This window comes from Mus caroli, unplaced genomic scaffold (genome assembly GCF_978045245.1).
Source record: "Mus caroli unplaced genomic scaffold, Mus_caroli_1 scaffold_13, whole genome shotgun sequence".
NCBI classification, from domain to species: domain Eukaryota; kingdom Metazoa; phylum Chordata; class Mammalia; order Rodentia; family Muridae; genus Mus; species Mus caroli.
In genome coordinates, this window is record NW_028227268.1 from 35,032,030 (window position 1) to 35,050,366 (window position 18,337).

The 18,337-nt window shown below is 44.3% G+C and overlaps 1 protein-coding gene and 2 non-coding genes across 5 annotated transcripts in view; all 3 read right to left on the minus strand.

The window, feature by feature from the left end:
* The window catches only part of Tex14 (testis expressed 14, intercellular bridge forming factor), a 164,995-nt gene that overhangs the window by 91,911 nt on the left and 54,747 nt on the right, over positions 1–18,337 (minus strand). For all 3 annotated transcript variants that reach the window (XM_085829697.1, XM_085829698.1, XM_021177802.2), the window contains exon 3: positions 5,014–5,128. In XM_085829697.1, coding sequence (XP_085685823.1) covers positions 5,014–5,128 — 115 coding nt within the window. The remainder of the gene's footprint in view (positions 1–5,013; positions 5,129–18,337) is intronic.
* LOC115032748 (small nucleolar RNA U3) lies at positions 7,768–7,982 on the minus strand. The gene has a single exon (XR_003838351.1). It is a non-coding gene; the product is annotated as a small nucleolar RNA U3 (small nucleolar RNA).
* On the minus strand, positions 17,078–17,292 carry LOC115032749 (small nucleolar RNA U3). The gene has a single exon (XR_003838352.1). It is a non-coding gene; the product is annotated as a small nucleolar RNA U3 (small nucleolar RNA).

Consider the following 18,337-nt stretch of genomic DNA (forward strand, 5'->3'; position numbering starts at 1 on the left):
ACTGGAACATTTCATGAGATACTGAATGTTTCTGCCACACTTTCCAATACCTCGCTCATTTAGATAATGTGACAACTAATAGAGTTATCAGAAATATGACTACCTCTCCAGTAGAAGTTTGTGTTAGTCCTCCATTTTTCTTTATATTGGCTGAATTTCAAAATGATACAGAATGGTTAGATTGCACAAATATCACTTGTTTTTTGACGCAATGCTGGAATGGAACCAAATTCTTAGCCTTAGTGGTACAGCTACCAATCTTGGTCCCTGTACCTGTTGAGGCAGATCCAGAGAAGTTCCCAATAATGAGTCTAGTTAGGCAAAAGAGAGATTTTGGAATCACAGTTGCCATTGTCACTGCCATTGTGGTGTCTGCAGTATCAGCGGTTACCGCAGGAATTGCTATGGCCAATCAAGTTAATACTGCTGACACCATAAGTCAGATAGCAGAAAAAACGTCTGAGGCATTGCTCACTCTGCAAAGGGTGGATTCTCATATCGCCTCAGGATTAATGTTAGTGAATCAGAGAGTGGATATTTTACAGCATAACATGGAGCAGATGATGGATGTCATTCAAATGAGTTGTGTGGCATCCACTCCGCATGTATGCATTACTCCCAATAGGTATATTAATAATTCTTTTATTAAAAGTACAGACCTATCGAATTATCTGAAGGGGAACTGGTCGCAGGAGCTGGACAGGCTGCAGAGGAGGCTGCAGATACGGATCCTGAATCTTAATGGAACCAGAGTGGAACCTGTGACCTTTGGAGACTTTACCTCTTGGCTTTCCTCTGCTTTCTCTTACTTTAAGGAATGGGTGGGAGTGATTTTGTTTGGTGCTGCCATATGCTGTGGACTGGCGTTCATGCTCTGGTTGGTATGCAAATTTAGAACACAACAAAAACGTGACAAGGTGATTATAACTCAGGTACTATTGGCTATTGAAAACGGCGCCTCCCCCAAAGTTTGGTTATCTATGCTCAAGAATTAGTCGGCATCTGAGTTCTCTGCTCTTACGCATGAGAGAGACTCAACAATCATTGATCAGCCCTTGCACATTGATGCATACGACAAGGTGATCATGATTTCCCCACTAATTCATTTTTTGGCTGGCCTCTTTTGCAGAGTTCGCCCTAGGTCGTTTAGCAGTTACTGTCACACAGCACTGGGGTATCCAGAGACGGGCAACTTTCCTCATGCACAGGCCAACCTAAGACATGGGGCCCTGTGGCGATAGGGTCACCCTACGACGGGAAAGGCTGTGACATTGGAGGAGCCACAGCAGATGGACATAATTGCACAGGCCTAGTCCAGCCTCATTTTATTAAAACAAAAAGGGGGAGATGTGGGAAGCCACATGTGCTGTTGCAGAGTGGCACAGGCTTCTGCTGGCCACCACGCATACATAGGCAGGAAAGTTTTTTTGCCAAGATGAGGTTTTGAGAATTAACCAAAATTAACCAATCAGATGAGAGAGAAGTTGACCAATCAGATGAGAGAGAAGTTAACCAATCAGAAGAGAGAGAAGTTAACCAATCAGGTGAGAGAGAAATTAACCAATCAGATGTAGGCATGCAAATGAGGTGGTAAGCATCAACCAAGCACAACCAATCCGGGTGTGAGACACGCCTCTCCTAGGCCTATATAAAGCAGCACCAGTGCTGGGCTCGAGGTCTATTCGCCTCTACAATCAAGCTCTCCCAATAAACGTGTGCAGAAGGATCCTGTTGCAGCGTCGTTCTTGCTGGTCAAGTCAGACGCGCGCAAGACCTATCCTCAAAACAAACTATACACATGAGCGCTCTCGCACACACACTCACACAGCTGGAAAAATGGCTCAACAGTTAAGAACCTTTGCTGCTCTTCCAGAGGACCTAAATTCAGTTCCAGCATCCATGCTGCATAATCTGCAACTACAATTCAATTGTGGCTGCACATACATAAAGTATTTTTTAAAAATTATTCTAAGATTAGCTGGAACTGACAAGTAAGAATCTGCACGCCCGGGACCTGGGAATGTGTGCTTGTTTCCTAAGTCCCTGGAGTGATGCTAAGGAGACTGTCAGGGCCCAGGCATCTGGGTGGGATCAGTGGTTCTGTGTCGTGTTTCATTATTCCTAATCAAATCGATTCTTGTTCTGATTATTCCTTCTACAGTAGTAGGAAAACTAAGTAGTAATGGGGAGAGGATATTATTTTTCATTTCCCATGAATAATGAAGAAGAAGAAAGAAGAAGGAGGAAGAAGAGGAGAAGGATGAGGGAGAGGAGGAAAAGGAGGATGAGGAGGAAAGAAGAAGAATGGTTTATAGACACCAAACTAAAACCTACAAGGAAAGTCCACATAGAATAAAAGTACACATGAAGCCAGGTATGGTGGCACTCAGGAGGCAGAGGCCGGTGGAGCTCTATGAGCTCAAGGCCGGCCTGGTCTACCCAGAGTTTCAGGATAACCAGGGCTATAAAGAGAGAACCCTGTCTCAAAAAAAAAAAAAAAAAAAAAAAAGCATATGATTGTTTACATGATAAATTCTCTTTATTACTTTAATGGTTAAAAGGGAAAAATCTCTACCTTGTTTTATTCTAAATTTTGTTTAGTTCAGCAATATTAGAAGCAAATTTTCATGAGCTGTTTTTCTTTTTTTAAGATTTATTTATTATTTATGAGTACACTGTAGCTGACTTCAGACACACCAGAAAAGAGCATCGGATCCCATCACAGATAGCTGTGAGCCACCATGGGGTGGCTGGGAATTGAACTCAGGACCTCTGGAAGAGCAATCAGTGCTCTTAACCAGTGAGCCATCTCTCCAGCCCAAGCTGTTTTTCTTCTACTAAAATTCTTTTTAGTATTTTGGCCTTGGGACTGTAATCACTTAGAAGCTTTAATCCTGTCTTTTCAGGTCCCAGGTGCTGCGGGAGCCATGGGTTACCGTGCAGACATGGCCAAGTCCAAGAACCACACCACACACAACCAGTCCCACAAATGGCACAAAAATGGCATCAAGAGCCGGGCAGTGATGGCGCCCACCATTAATCCCAGCACTTGGGAGGCAGAGACAGGAGGATTTCTTAGTTCGAGGCCAGCCTGGTCTACAAAGTGAGTTCCAGGACAGCCAGGGCTATACAGAGAAACCCTGTCTTGGAAAAAAAAAATTTTTTTTCTTTCTTTTCTTCTTCTCCCCCCTCCTCCCCCTCCTCCCCCCACTCCTCCACACAGGCTATCTTTGGGTGGGCCTGGCTGTCCTCCTCCCCCTCTCCACACAGGCTATCTTTGGGTGGGCCTGGTTGTCCTGGTACTGCTACAAGAACTGTGAAAGTGCTTGCTTTCTTCCCGGTCAGGACATATGGCTGAGGGGAGAAAGTGTTACTACCTAGAGAGAGACAAGGAATCCATGACGAGAGTCACATGCCACCAACTCATTACACTGCTGCTCTTCCATAGTAAAATCTCTATCAAGTACTAAACTGAGATTATTTTCATTCCAAGCTATAAAACTCAGGCAAAAATTAGCCTTTCTGAAAAATTGGTATCAACTACATGTTTGTGGGTATTCTGACCTGTTTAAGCAATCAGAATACATAATATAAATTATAACCCAGGGAATAGGAATGGGCCAACAGTGATAGTAATTAGTAATGAGTCACATAATGATTTCCTATAAATCGTATTGTCTCAGGAAATCAATTTTATTAAAACATTTCAAGATAGGGAGATAACTATTTTTGATAAAAATTAATAAAGGTTATTTTTTTAGTATTTTTGAAAAGCAATAGAAGTGGAGCTCAAGGATTAGAGTCCTAGGTTCAACCCTCTAAATTAAAAAGAGATTTGGCCAGGCATAGTGGTACATGCTTTTAATCCCAACACTCTAGCAACAGAGACAGGCAGATCTCTGTGAGTTCAAGGCCAATTTGGTTTACATGGCAAGCTCCAAGGGATACACAGTGAGACCCTGCTTCAGAAAACAAACAAAAAACTAGAAAGAAAGGGAAAAAAAAAACTGTTTCTCCATAAGTTTTTTAAAAGCTGCAACAGCAGTGTCATCTTACAAAGCTTAAGGACTTTGAAAATGAGCTGGCTATGGTAGCACACACCATTAATCCCAGCACTTGGAGGTAAGGGCCAGCAGATCTTAGTGACATGGCAAATTCCAGTACATGAGGGGTCAGGGAGGGAGAAAGGAGGAAGGAAGGAGGGAGAGAGGGACAGTGGGAGGGAGAAAGGAGAAAAATCTGAAAATAGCAATAATATTTTAACATGGAAGGCATTTTTATAAAATATTTAATTAAAACTTAATTATAACTAGTTCTAAGAATTTAGTAAAATCTGAGCCAGGCATGGTGGCGCACGCCTTTAATCCCAGCACTCAGGAGGCAAAAACAGGCGGATGGATTTCTGAGTTCGAAGCCAGTCTGGTCTACAGAATGAGTTCCAGGACAGCCAGGGCTACAGAGAGAAACCCTGTCTTGAAAACCCAAAAAAAAAGAACTTAGTAAAATCTGATAAAGCTAAGAAATTGCATATAATCTTCTGGGAAAGAAAAAAAAGCAAAGAGTGGTAACAAATGGCTATAATCACAAAACTTGGGAAGTAGAGACAGGAAGATCAGAAATTCAAAGGCAGCCTTAGCTCTGTCAGACCCTGTGTATAGACAGACAGGCCAGAGAGATGCCTGAGCAGGTAAAAGTGCTTGCTGCTAAGCCTGACCACCTGAGTTTGACATCCCATTCCCAGGTCCACCATGGTAGAAGAGAATCCGCTCTCCCAACATATCCTCTAACCTATACACACATATGCTAGCACACTTGGAAGTAAAATGTACACAGTGGCTGACATCTGCAATCCCAGGACTCTGAAGGTTGAGAAGAGGTTCGATGTGTGTTCAAGGACAGCCTGGGCTAAACGGTGCCTTGCATACAGCAGGGGATGTAGAGTAAGCCTCTGACTCAAGAAAAATGATTTTTTAAAGCATTCTGTTTTCTAGAGATTGATATTATTGTACTTACTGATTTGGATCTGATCCATAATCCACCAGAACATCCACTAATTTCACATGGCCCAGTAATGCTGCAACAAAGAGCGCTGACTGGCCCCGAGTGTTAACTGCATCAACACAGACTCCTGGAAAACAAAAGCAGATCAGTGTGAACATCAGCTTCATCCTGCGATGGAACTGGTCAAATTTATACTGGGCGGAATTTTTGGTTTTGTGTTTTATGTATGTGTGTGGTATATAAAAAGGCCAGAAGGGGACATCAAGAGCTCAAGTTACAGGAGGCTGTGAGCTAGGAACCAAACTCTTAACTCACCCTCTTAACTACTAAGGCATCTCTGCAGTTCTGTGTGCTTTTCACTTTTGAAACAGGGTCTCAGTCCAACCCAACCTGAAACTCCTAATCCACCCCCAAGTGCTGGAATTACAGGCCTGTGTCAGTACACTACATAGGGAGAAATCCCTACCTCTTCTGTTATTTACCTCATTTGCTGATTTAAGATAAGTGCTCTATGGGCATTGAAGAGATGACTCTGTGGGTTAACAACATTGGATGTGTTTTCACAAGGTTGGGGTTTGCTTCCCAGAACCCATACAGTCAGTCACAACCCTTTTTGCTGCTCTTTTTGTTTGTTTGTTTGGTTGGTTTTTTTTGTTGTTGTTGTTTTTGTTTTGTTTTTTTGGTTTTGTTTTGTTTTGGGGGGGGGGGTTCGAGACAGGGTTTCTCTGTGTAGCCCTGGCTGTCCTGGAACTCACTCTGTAGTCCAGGCTGGCCTCGAACTCAGAAATCCACCTGCCTCTGCCTCCCAAGTGCTAGGATTAAAGGCGTGCGCCACCACGCCCAGCTAGTCAAAACCCTTTTTAACTCCAGTTCCAAGGGATCCATTGACCTTCTCTGGCCTCCTATGGCACTCTATCAACACAGTGCCAGACATGCATGCAGATAAGATTTCATATGCATAAAATAAAGCGAGCATTAAAAAAAAAAAAAAGGCAAACATCTGTATGTCCAGGCTGGCCTGAGTTTAAGGTTCTCCTGCCTCATCCTACAAAATAACTAGTACTAAGGGCTACACCACCATAAACTGGAAGAAAAAAACGTCCATAGGCAGGAGGATCATCACACATTTATAAACTAGCCTGGTCTGCAGATTGAGTTCCAGGCTAACCAAGCAATTCATGGCAAAACTGCATTTAAATAAACAAAACCAAACAAATCACTTTTCAATATTTTTCTGGTTGTGCCTAGGATTTCTGGTTATGGCTCTTGCAGAGTACCCAGGTTCCATTCCCAGCATCCACCAACCTGCAGTACTAGTTCCAGGAAATTAAATCCATCTTTTGACATGTGCTTTAGGCACCTTTCAGTCCACCGGAAACCTGAAAACTGGCAGGTGAAGCACACATTTACCTCCCCCCCACCCCCCATCCCCGCCCTTTGGTTTTTCAAAACAAGGTTTCTCTTGGTAGCCCTGTCTGTCCTGGAACGAACTCTAAACCAAGCTGGCCTTAAACTTGGAGATCACCTGGGCTATACCACCAGATTGCGCCACCACCGCCTAGCTTTCATTCACATAAATTACAAAATGAAACAGAACAAAAACCCTTGTGACTGCAAGGTGGTTCATCTGACAAAGGCATCAACAACCAAACCTGACAAATTGAGTTCAAACCATCCTTACCCACTTAAGACAGAATCAACTCCTGCCAGTTGTCCTCTGACTTTCACACTTTAGCTGTGGCAAGTGTATCATCCCACAAATACACAAAATACAATTTTTGACCTTTTTGAGGCAGAGCTGAATTTTCATGTTTCTTTTATTTCACTATGCAGCCATGCTGGAACTGAGACTCACTAGGCTTGCCAAGGCTGGCCTTGAAATCAGATTCCCCAACCTCTGTTTGCCTCTCGAGCACTGGGTTTATAAGTGTATTGAGTTTTTGTTGTGAGTGTGCTGAAAACTGAACCTGAAGACAGGGTGGCTTAGAGGTCTTCATGTCTAGCTTCAACACTTTCCATTTAATCAGCGACCTGTTGGCTTTCTCATCAATTTATAGGAAAGTAGTGGCATATCTTATTCTCACCATAGTAAAAGAAAAGTACATAAAATCCTAGATGACTACTCAGCAAAAACTTAATAGAAACATGGATAGAATAACATAAAAAATCCTATAATACATATTTGTAAAAGCACAAGATAGTACCTAGAAAACCCTTCTTTATGGGATGTTTCAGGAACATGGTAAATACTCAGGGTCTTTCTTGCCAAGAACAGTTAAAAAAGTAGATTTTGAGGAAAGCTTAAACATAAGATACAAACACATGCACAGACAGAGATCATATGAATACAAGATGCACTATTCTACATTTTAGGATAAATAAAAGCGTGCTTTAAATTTTTTTTTTTTAAAGGTTACCAGAAAAGTGTGGTCTCCTGAAAATTTCAAGACCAGCAGTTGTGGCTCATGCCTTTAATCCCAACACTTGGGTGACATAATGTGGAGGACTGCTGAGTTCGAAGGCAACCAGGGTTAAACAGAGAAACCCTGTCTTGGAAAAAGATAAAAGAAAAAAAAAAAAAAGCCACTTCATTTAATATACAAGATTTAGGATATACCAGTCCATAGCAGCCTAGCAAAATAAGAGTGAAAAGAGAATGGCATGAGCACATAGTCAGTCTAAAGAACCAAAATGCTCAAAGACATCCACCATGTCTCTTAAGAGACAAACTTTCTAACTTTTGCAGACATGTAAAATAAAACCGAGTCCACTCAGACTGCGTTCCCTCCCTCTCACCCTCCCGAAGGAGAGAAGAACGATCATCAATGGCAAGAGGCAGCTGCAACCAAGCAGCACCTAGAGCCGGCTTCACGCTCAGGAGGGGACGCTACGTCTCGTCCTCGTGGTTTCGGGTGCTCTACACAGTCAGAGAAACTTCTCTAGTAACGAACTATAGAAATGATCCCTGAAAGTATAGTCTTAACTTCACGCTCCACACGGCGACGCACTGCTCCGGACGCACCCACATCTTAGTCACGGCGACTGACGCACAGACGCCCCGTGCCATCCCTGGCCGCGCCTCTATCTCACACCGCGTCTGCCCACGCGGGGACACCGGCTCTGACAGACAGAAACCTCTCCAGACCCTGTCCACGGGGCATTTTGAGTCGCTACCGTTTCCCTACACCACGCAGACTGTCACCGCGATTAGCATACGGTCGCCGAACAGCCAATCGGATCACAGTCCCACTTGCCCCGTCCCACTTCCGCCTGCGATGGGTCACTGGCTGCCACTCGCCTCCCTGTCGCCCGCCCGCGACTGCGCTTCCTCCATGCGGCCGAAAGCTTCGCGAAGCCGCAAGCAAGTTCTCAGGCGCGCGCCAGTTTGGATTACTGGATCAAGCCTTCCGCGAGGAAGAAACGAAAAAATCACGTGGGGAAAATTGCCATTCCAGGACTGCACGCTCTATTTAATAAATTCTGTCCCGTGACCAAAGACATCTGAAACTGCACCTGTCGGAACACTGTGGAGATTGAGGCAACTGCTTTTTCCCAAGCCAGATTTAGTTAGCTACAAGTGAAACCCATGGTAAAAACCACCCAAAAATCTCCAGATTGAAATTCATACATACAAAGTTTATTTATGACATTCTAAAATACATAAAATTTGGGGGTGGGAGAGATGGCTCAGCAATTAAGAGCACTGGCTGCTCCCCCAGAAGACCCGCGTTCCATTTCTAGCACTCATGACAGCTTACAATTTAACATCAGTTCCAGGGAATCAGAAACCACACAAACATACAGACAGAACCTTTTCATTTCCTTCCATCCAGGTTGCCAATTCCCCCCTTTCCTCCTCCAGCTTTATTGGAATGATTTTAAATTACTTTTTTTTCTATTTCTAGGATTTCTGTTGCCTTTTCCTGCTGACTTTTAAAAATGTATCACCACAGCCAGGCAGTGACGGACATGTCTTTAATCTCGGCACGGAGGAGGCAGACACAAGTGGATATCTGTGGGTTCCAGGACAGCCTGGACTACAGACAGGGTTCCAGGACAGCTGAGGCTACACAGAGAAACTCTGTACTAAAAACAAACACAAAAACAAAAGGAACAAACTTATTTCCACAAATAAAACATAGTTGTCAAAGTGATATAGTGTACAAAAAAACCTTGATTTCTGTGAAAATACATTTCTCTGCAATTCCTGGATAGCTCCAAACTATGTTAACTTTGAGCATTAATGTTTACTTTGGGTTTTAGAATTTGTCTTTGAAACAAACGTGCGGTCCATCTTTGCCATTGCCGTCTGTATATCCAGCATCAGCACCTGTGTTAGGCTTTTATCCCCATTTCCCTAGCACAGCCATCAATGTCTGTCTTTTCAGCTTGTTTAGTCCCACTCAGCTTTATGATATAGGAGGGCCTGATGCCGATGTCGCTCAGTGCTATTTAACAGCTACTACAAGGTCACCATCATGCTAAAAATTACAGTTATATATGGAATTTTATCTCCTACATGGGAACGCACTCAGACCCAGAAGGGCGTACTGGTCTTTAGTGATCCCATTATTTTAATCTCTAACTCACCAGTGGCACAGAAAGGGTGTTCTTTATACATAACACCTCTACCAAACTAAATCTTTTTTTTTTGGGGGGGGGGGAGGATAGCTAAATGCAAAATCACTCCTCTCTTTCCTCCTGTCACAGTACATGTAAAGCTCACTGGCCTGTGAACAGCCTCTCTCTACCAACCTTTGCCCAGGGAAGAGGATTCAGAGAAAATTCTATGACCCTCAACCAGAAAAGGGAGGGCAACAAAGGGCTGTACTATGCATTCTTTTTTTAATATGTAACTTTTTTAAAAGATTTATTTACTTATTATATGTAAGTACATTGTAGCTGTCTTTTGACACTCCAGAAGAGGGAGTCAGATCTGGTTATGGATGGCTGTGAGCCACCATGTGGTTGCTGGGATTTGAACTCAGGATCTTTGGAAGAACATTCAGTGCTCTTACCTGCTGAGCCATCTCACCAGCCCTTGTTCACGACTCCCTGACCCACTGAAGCAGTTGTTTTACTGAAATAGATGAATATGTGACCAGTTTCACCGCCCAGACAGTACTTCACTTCGGTGCAGTCTTTCTGAATGTGTCCAAATTTACCACAAGAACAGAACTGTTCATCTGAGTGGTCATGGTCACAGCAAGATGGTCTGCCTTGCCAGGACTGTAGCAGACCTAATCTTGTTCCTTGCATGTTATCTCCTTCCAACCTAGCAAGGCTGGCTGTGACCATTTGAAGTTTAAGTGGAGCCACCTGCTGTGCTGCTCCTTTGATGTGCCACTACCTGCCTGAGGCCCAACCTGCCTGAGGCTGAACCGGTTCTCTTCCAAGAATTTTCCGGAGTTAGCCAAACTTCGATCTTCGAGAGTTCCCACTAAAAGGCTGACCTATCTACTTCAAAGAAACTTTGCATGGCTAGGGATGGGCCACCCCTCTTCTTCATAAAGCATGTTTACTGACATTAAAATTGAACCTTGATCAGAATGACTGTCTTGGTTTCATCTCTCTCTCTCTCTCTCTCTCTCTCTCTCTCTCTCGATCCGCCTAGCCCCCCTCTTCTCTTCCAGATTCCAAGATGCCTTTCCAGACTAGAACCCAGACATGTGAGCCGCTGGCCCGACACCTTTACCAAAAGTAGCAGACATCCTCCTAGATATCACAGATCTTGGCAAGATTACCAAGCTTACCAGTAATAATAGATGTCTGTGGGGCAATGGGCTATGCACAGACAGTCTAGTCTCCAGTCAAGCTGAGGTCTTGAATCCCCGGTAGGACCTGATGGGTGGTAATTTTCACCTACATGGGACAGTAGGCGATCGACCATGTCTCCTGGACCCCTGGCTTCTGTCGAAATTACCACCCGCACAGCCCCCACAACCCCCACAGGAGAGGCTCATGGCTAGCAGTCATGTAGACAATGTCCCAAGCTTCTGGCCTTCTGGCTAGACTCCTCCCCACAGTTACCCAGCAACAGCAAGATAACAAGCCCCCTATAAGAGGGGCTGTTTGCCCCCCAACTTGCTCCCTAAGCTTTTACCTCTCTCTCTAAGCCTTCATCTTTCTTACTCTCTAACTCTCTTTCTCTCTTCCTTCTCTCCTCTTGGCCATGCTCTCTCTCTCTCTCTCTCTCTCTCTCTCTCTCTCTCTCTCTCTCTCTCTCTCTCTCCCTCCCTCCCTCCCTCCCTCTCCCTCCCTCCCTCCCTCCCTCTCTTCTCTCTTCTCTCTTTCCCCCTGCCTTTCTACAATAAAGCTCTAAAACCATAGACTGTCTCTGTTCATCAAGGCCCGAACTAAAGACACTCGCCTGCACGGAAACCACCCAGTGCCACCCACCACCCACCCCTGCCCTCTTCCTGTATCTCTGGGGTTGAGTGCCGCCCTGGGGCCCCTATTCTGTTCTCAGCTTCTCTGCAGCACTGTATCCAGTGTGGGATGCTGGAAACTGAGAACCTGGTACCGGTGGCTGCCCCTTGTCCATCCCCCACCACGTGGGGTCAGTCGCCTCACACAGCCAGATGTGCACCCGGGGCCACGTGGAAAGCATCTGGCAGTCCTCCCGCGTCTGCCCGCCCAGAGCACCGGAACTCTGGTGGGATGCAGGCTCTCTCTCCCACTCCCCTCCTTCTCCTTCACCCATAGCCCCGCAGATGTCTGGTAGAGATGAAAAAACAAACTGAAACCTCTATCCAAAGTAAACCACCCCTGTCACAGCTTCTTACTTTATAACCCCGTTCATCACCAGTAGGGCACTCTCTGGACCAGTGGCCAAACCATCCACACCCAAAGCCCTCGATGCCCACAGCTGCTGTTAGAGCTTCTGTGTTTCAGTCCCTGCAGGAGTGGGGACTCCACCATAGGCCCCCAAAGGCAGCTCTCAAAGCAGTGGATGTGTTTTCAGGGTCCTTGCTGGCACCATACAAAGGTCTGCCATGTTGCCAATTCTTGGTTTTCCTAAGCTACTGAGGTGTTTTCCAGCAAGTCCTTGCTATGCTCTAACTTTAGGTTATTTCCCTTTCGTTTTTGTTTGTTGAGACAAGGTCTCATGTAACCCAGATTGTCTTCATATTTGCTATTATATTCAAGTATGTCCTTAAACCCTGAACCTCCCTTCCACTACTTCCCAAGTGCTCTGATAGAGAGTGCAGATAAAGAGCCACCACACCTAGCTTTTCTTCTACAAGTCTCAGCCTTGAATTAAGATCTTTGGTCCATTTTAAATTAATTTTGGGGCAGAATGAGAGAGAGTTCTAATAAATTCTTCTACATATGGATACCCGGTTTCCCCAGTGGCAGATTTTTGAAGAGGCTGTCTTTTCTCCTATGCATTTTTTAAAAAGTACCAGTAGCTCTGTGGACATGTTAATTAATTTCCATGTCCTCTATTCCGCTGGCTTATCTGTTTGTCTGTTTTTTTGTTTTTTGGGTTTTTTTTTTTTGGTTTTTTTTTTTTTTTTTTTTTTTTTTTTGGTTTTTTGAGACAGGGTTTCTCTTTTTAGCTCTGGCTGTCCTGGAGCTCACTTTGTAGACCAGGCTGGCCTCGAACTCAGAAATCCGCCTGCCTCTGCCTCCCGAGTGCTGGGATTAAAGGCGTGCGCCACCACGCCCGGCTTGTTTTTTTGTTTTTTTAAGATTTATGTATTATGGGCTGGTGAGATGGCTCGGTGGTTAAGAGCACTGACTGCTCTTCTGGAGGTCATAAGTTCAAATCCCACCAACCACATAGTGGCTCACAGCCATCTGCATTGAGATCTGATGCCTGATGCCCTCTTTTGGTGTATCTGAAGACAACTATAGTGTACTCATATATATATATATATAATAAACAAGTATTTTTTAAAAAGATTTATTTATTATGCCGGCAGTGGTGGTGCATGCCTTTAATCCCAGCGCTTGGGAGGCAGAGACAGGCGGATTTCTGAGTTTGAGGCCAGCCTGGTCTACAGAGTGTGTTCCAGGATAGCCAGGGCTACACAGAGAAACCCTGTCTCAAAAAACCAAATTAATAAATAAATTAATTAATTTAAAAAATATTTGTAAAAACAAAACAAACAAACAAACAAAAAAGATTTGTTTATTATACATAAGTACACTGTAGCTGTCTTCAGACACTCCAGAAGAGGGTGTCAGATCTCATTATGATGTTGTGAGCCACCATGTGATTGCTGGGATTTGAACTGACGACCTTTGGAAGAGCAGTCAGTGTTCTTAATCGCCGCTGAGCCATCTCTCCAACCTCTATGTTATTTGTTTTTGTGCCAGTATCATACATGCTTTTTGTTAGACTAAAATTATGATTTAAAATCAAGTCCCACTTTGAGCTTTCTGTTTTGGATTGTGTGTTAATCAGGGTCCTGTTAATCATCAAAACAAACAGAATGAACCCTTATTATAAAAGAAGCATATGAGATTGGCTTACATGGAATGTAGTGGTTAGAATAGATATGGACTCCATAGTGTTTGAATGTTTGGCCCATAGGGAGTGGCACTATTAGGGGGTGTGGCTTCTTCATTGCAGTAGGTGTGGCCTTGTTTGAGGAAGTAAGCCACTGTTGAGGCGGGCTTTGAAAGGTCTTATATAAAACTCAAGCTTTGCCAGTGTTGACAGAGCCCTTTAGCTGCCTTCAGATCAGGATGTAGAGCTCTCAGCTCCTTCTCTAGCACCGTGTCTGCCTTCGGGCTCTCGTGTTCCCCACCACGGTAATAATGAACTGACCTCTGGACTGTAAGTCAGCCCCAATTAAATGTCCTTTATAAGAGTTGCCATGGGCATGGTGTTTCTTCACAGCAATGAAGCACAGGCTGGGTATCTGTATGGTTGAAAGGCTGAGAAATGGGTAGTGGCTCAGTCCACAGACAAGTCCTGGAGGAATCCTGGAAAGATGCCGGTCTTTGTTCCACTTGAAAAGCTGAAGAAGCTATGTTCTGATGTCCAAGGATGGCAAGAACAACAAACGGGAATAGGGTCGGTGCATGCATCCACATGAGCAAAGACAGCATCACTGTTTTTCCCTCAAACTGCATTATATCTAGGCCACCAGGAAAGGCCAAGCTCATTCATAAACAGGGTCTTCCCCCACCCCATTTAATCATTCCAGAAAGTATCCCCACAGAACAACCAGAAGTGTCTCTCTTACCTGGTATCAGATACAATCACACAATCAACTAAGATCAATCATCACAAGGCTTTGGCTTTCCTGACCCTCTGTGGACTTGAGAGGGAGTCTCATGTGTTGCCGGTTGGTGGTCTTCAGCTTGGTATCTGGTTTAAGATGACCTCTACTCAGCCTCTACTCCCCAAGTGCTGAGATAACAAGTGTTGAGGTATGTTTTACCAAAAGGTCATTACTGAGCATACAGAAAAACTACTGAATACTAAGTGTGGTGACACAAGTCTGTAACCCCCACTTGGAGGCTGACTTGAGAGCCGACTTGTTTGACGACATAACAAGACTGCATCAGGTGCCTATTTGTAGAGTGATTCTGTACCCTGCTACTGGGCTCAAAGTGTGTATCAGATCTAAAAATTTTCTCATGGTTCATTTCAGGTAGGACATCATATCATCTGCAAATAGAGATGATCTGACATCTTCCTTTATTAACTGTATCCTTTCTCTTTATTTCTTGGCCATATTATCCTAGCTAGGATTTCACCCTTATAGTCAATGAAAGTAGATATAAAGATTAACAGTATTCTTAACAAGTGATGCCTCGCCGGGCGGTAGTGGTGCACACCTTTAATCCCAGCACTTGAGAGGCAGAGGCAGGCGGATTTCTGTGTTCGAGGTCAGCCTGGTCTACAAAATGAATTCCAGGACAGCCAGGGCTACACAGAAAAACCCAGTCTCAAAAAAACAAACAAAAAAAAAAAGTGATGCCTCCGGAATTTTTCCAATTTAATATAAATTTGGCTTTGAGGTTTGTCAAGGAAACAAAACCAAAAAACCCCACGTGCAACAGTGAGTATGTGGAGGTCAGAGGACAGCTCCCAGGAGTTAATCATTTGGGACCCAGGGAATGAACTCTGCTTGCCAAGCTTCCCACGAAGCACCTTTACTCACTGAACCATCTTGCCAGGGCCATACTTGGGGTTTTTAAATGTTAGACTGTATCACTTTTAATTTTTTTAAAAGATTTATTATACATTATACACTGTAGCTGTCTTCAGACACACCAGAAGAGGGCATCCGATCTCATTACAGATGGTTGTGAACCACTATGTGGTTGCTGGGATTTGAACTCAGGACCTCTGGAAGAGAAGTCAGTGCTCTTACCTGCTGAGCCTCCAGGCCCCACTTTTAATTTTTAGCATCACCAGGTGAATGTAACATAAGTCACTGAGCAATTGCTGCAGGGTCTCCCTGTGCAGCCCAAGTGGGTTTATACTGGTGATCCTCCTTTCCAAACTTACTTTCTTTCTGTTTTTTAAGATTTTATTATTACATCTAAGTACACTGTAGTTGTCTTCAGACGCACCAGAAGAGGGCATCAGATCTCATTATGGGTGGTTGTGAGCCACCATGTGGTTGCTGGGATTTGAACTCAGGACCTTCAGAAGAGCAGTCAGTGCTCTTAACCACTAAGCCATCTCTCCAGCCCTACCAAACTTTCTTTATTACACTACTGGGGATGGAAACTAAAGGCTCTGAAAGCACCAGGCAAATGCTCTATAATAAGCCAGAACTTTATATACAGAGTTTGGCTAGATATTCATTTATTACATTGCCGAGGCTAGTCCTGAATACTTGGATTCAAGTGACCCTCTTCTTTAATGTTGGGATTTCATATGCCTTTAAGTAATGTTTTTAGTTTCTTAGTTTTGGTCGGTTTGTTTGTTTGTTTGGTTTTTGGTTTTTGGAGACAGGGCTTCTCTGTATAGCCCTGCTGGCTGTCCTGGAACTCACTTTGTAGACCAGGCTGGCCTCGAACTCAGAAATCCGCCTGCCTCTGTCTCCTGAGTGCTGGGATTAAAGGCGTGTGAAACCTCACCCGGCCTTTCTTTCTTTTCTTTTTTCTTTTTGTACTGAGACTTTTGAACCCAGAGGTGGTCTTCATGATGGGCAAGTGCTCTACGACTGAGAGCAGAGCAGCCTATACTGACTTTTAAAAAGCCTAGGCCACCGTGAACTCATTATGTGTAGATGAGGAGGACTTTGAAATCCCAATCCTTCAGCTTCTATTTTTCAAGTGCTAGGATGTAGGGGACCACCACACACGGTTTCTGTTATGTCACAACTTTCTGCCAAATCCCCAGCCCTAGTTTATGAATATAGCAATGTCGTAATGTACATAATTACTTTGCATAACATGACAGCGAATGAAAACAAGCCTGTCAAGGTGTATATATAACCTGAACCTGCATTTCTATTCATGTCAAAACCCTTTGTATTTTGCATGTAACTTTCACTAAAAATTGTTCAGTGTGGTGGAACATGATTATAACACTTATGCAAATTGTCAAAGGATGAGTGACCAACTAACAGCTCTCCAAGTAATTTACTTTTCAATAGTTATGTGCACATATAAAACACCCAAGCCAGACCTTCGAGGGATGCGATCCTCGGTGAGTTCCTGGACAACCAAAGCAAAAAATGAAACTTTAAAAAAAAAAAAAACTACCAGAAAAATGTGGTCTCCTGAAAATTTCAAGGCAGTTGTGGCCTATGCCTTTAATCCCAACAGTTGGGTGGCAGAGTCTGGAGGACTGCTGAGTTCGAAGACAACCAGGGTTAAAGAGAAACCCTGTCTCGGAAAAAGCTAAAAGAAAATAAAAAACAAAAACAAAACCACTTTAATAAACATACAAGCTAATAAAAGGAACAGCAAGGTTTACATTATACTAATTAATAAAACAGTTTAACAAAATTAGAGTGAAAGGATAATGGCATGAGCACATAGTCTAAAGCACCAAAATGCTCAAAGGTGCACACCAAAGTACAAGACACTAAGACAACCTTAAAAAACAAAGAGAATAAACTTTCTGGCTTTTGCAGACATGTAAAACAAAACGGAACCCACTCAGACTGCGTTCCCTCCCTCTCACCCTCCCGAAGGAGAGAAGAACGATCATCAATGGCAAGAGGCAGCTACAACCAAGCAGCACCTAGAGCCGGCTTCACGCTCAGGAGGGGACGCTACGTCTCGTCCTCGTGGTTTCGGGTGCTCTACACAGTCAGAGAAACTTCTCTAGTAACGAACTATAGAAATGATCCCTGAAAGTATAGTCTTAACTTCACGCTCCACACGGCGACGCACTGCTCCGGACGCACCCACATCTTAGTCACGGCGACTGACGCACAGACGCCCCGTGCCATCCCTGGCCGCGCCTCTATCTCACACCGCGTCTGCCCACGCGGGGACACCGGCTCTGACAGACAGAAACCTCTCCAGACCCTGTCCACGGGGCATTTTGAGTCGCTACCGTTTCCCTACACCGCGCAGACTGTCACCGCGATTAGCATACGGTCGCCGAACAGCCAATCGGATCACAGTCCTCTCTTGCCCCGTCCCACTTCCGTCTACGACGGGTCATGCGTCACGGACGGCCACGCACCGCCCTGATGCCCGCCCGCGACTGCGCTCCGTCCGCGGAGGCGCACGCGAGTTCGCAGACGCGCGACGGTTTAGACTTCTGGCTCAAACCGGAGGCCTCCTGTGAGGAACAAACGAAAATCCACGCATGGAAAATGGCAATTCCAGGACTGCACACTATTTATTTTGAATTGCTCCATTTTTTTTTTTTTGGTTTTTTTTTTTTTTTTTTTTTTTTTTTTTTTTTTTCGAGACAGGGTTTCTCTGTATAGCTCTGGCTGTCCTGGAACTCAACTCACTTTGTAGACCAGGCTGGCCTCGAACTCAGAAATCCGCCTGCCTCTGCCTCCCGAGTGCTGGGATTAAAGGCGTGCGCCACCACGCCCGGCTGAATTGCTCCATTTTTAACTTTAAAACGTTTTGTTGTGCCGGGCGTGGTGGCGCACGCCTTTAATCCCAGCACTCGGGAGGCAGAGGCAGGCGGATTTCTGAGTTCGAGGCCAGCCTGGTCTACAAAGTGAGTTCCAGGACAGCCAAGGCTACACAGAGAAACCCTGTCTCGAAAAACCAAAAAAAAAAAAAAAAAAAAAAAAAAACGTTTTGTTGTTATTCGAGATAAGGTTTCCCTATGTAGCCCAGGCTGGCCTCGAACTTAAAAGTGATCTACATGCCTCATCTTTCTGAATGCTGGGTTTATAAGAGTACACTACCAAGTCTGGCCTCTATTTTAAGGATTTGACTG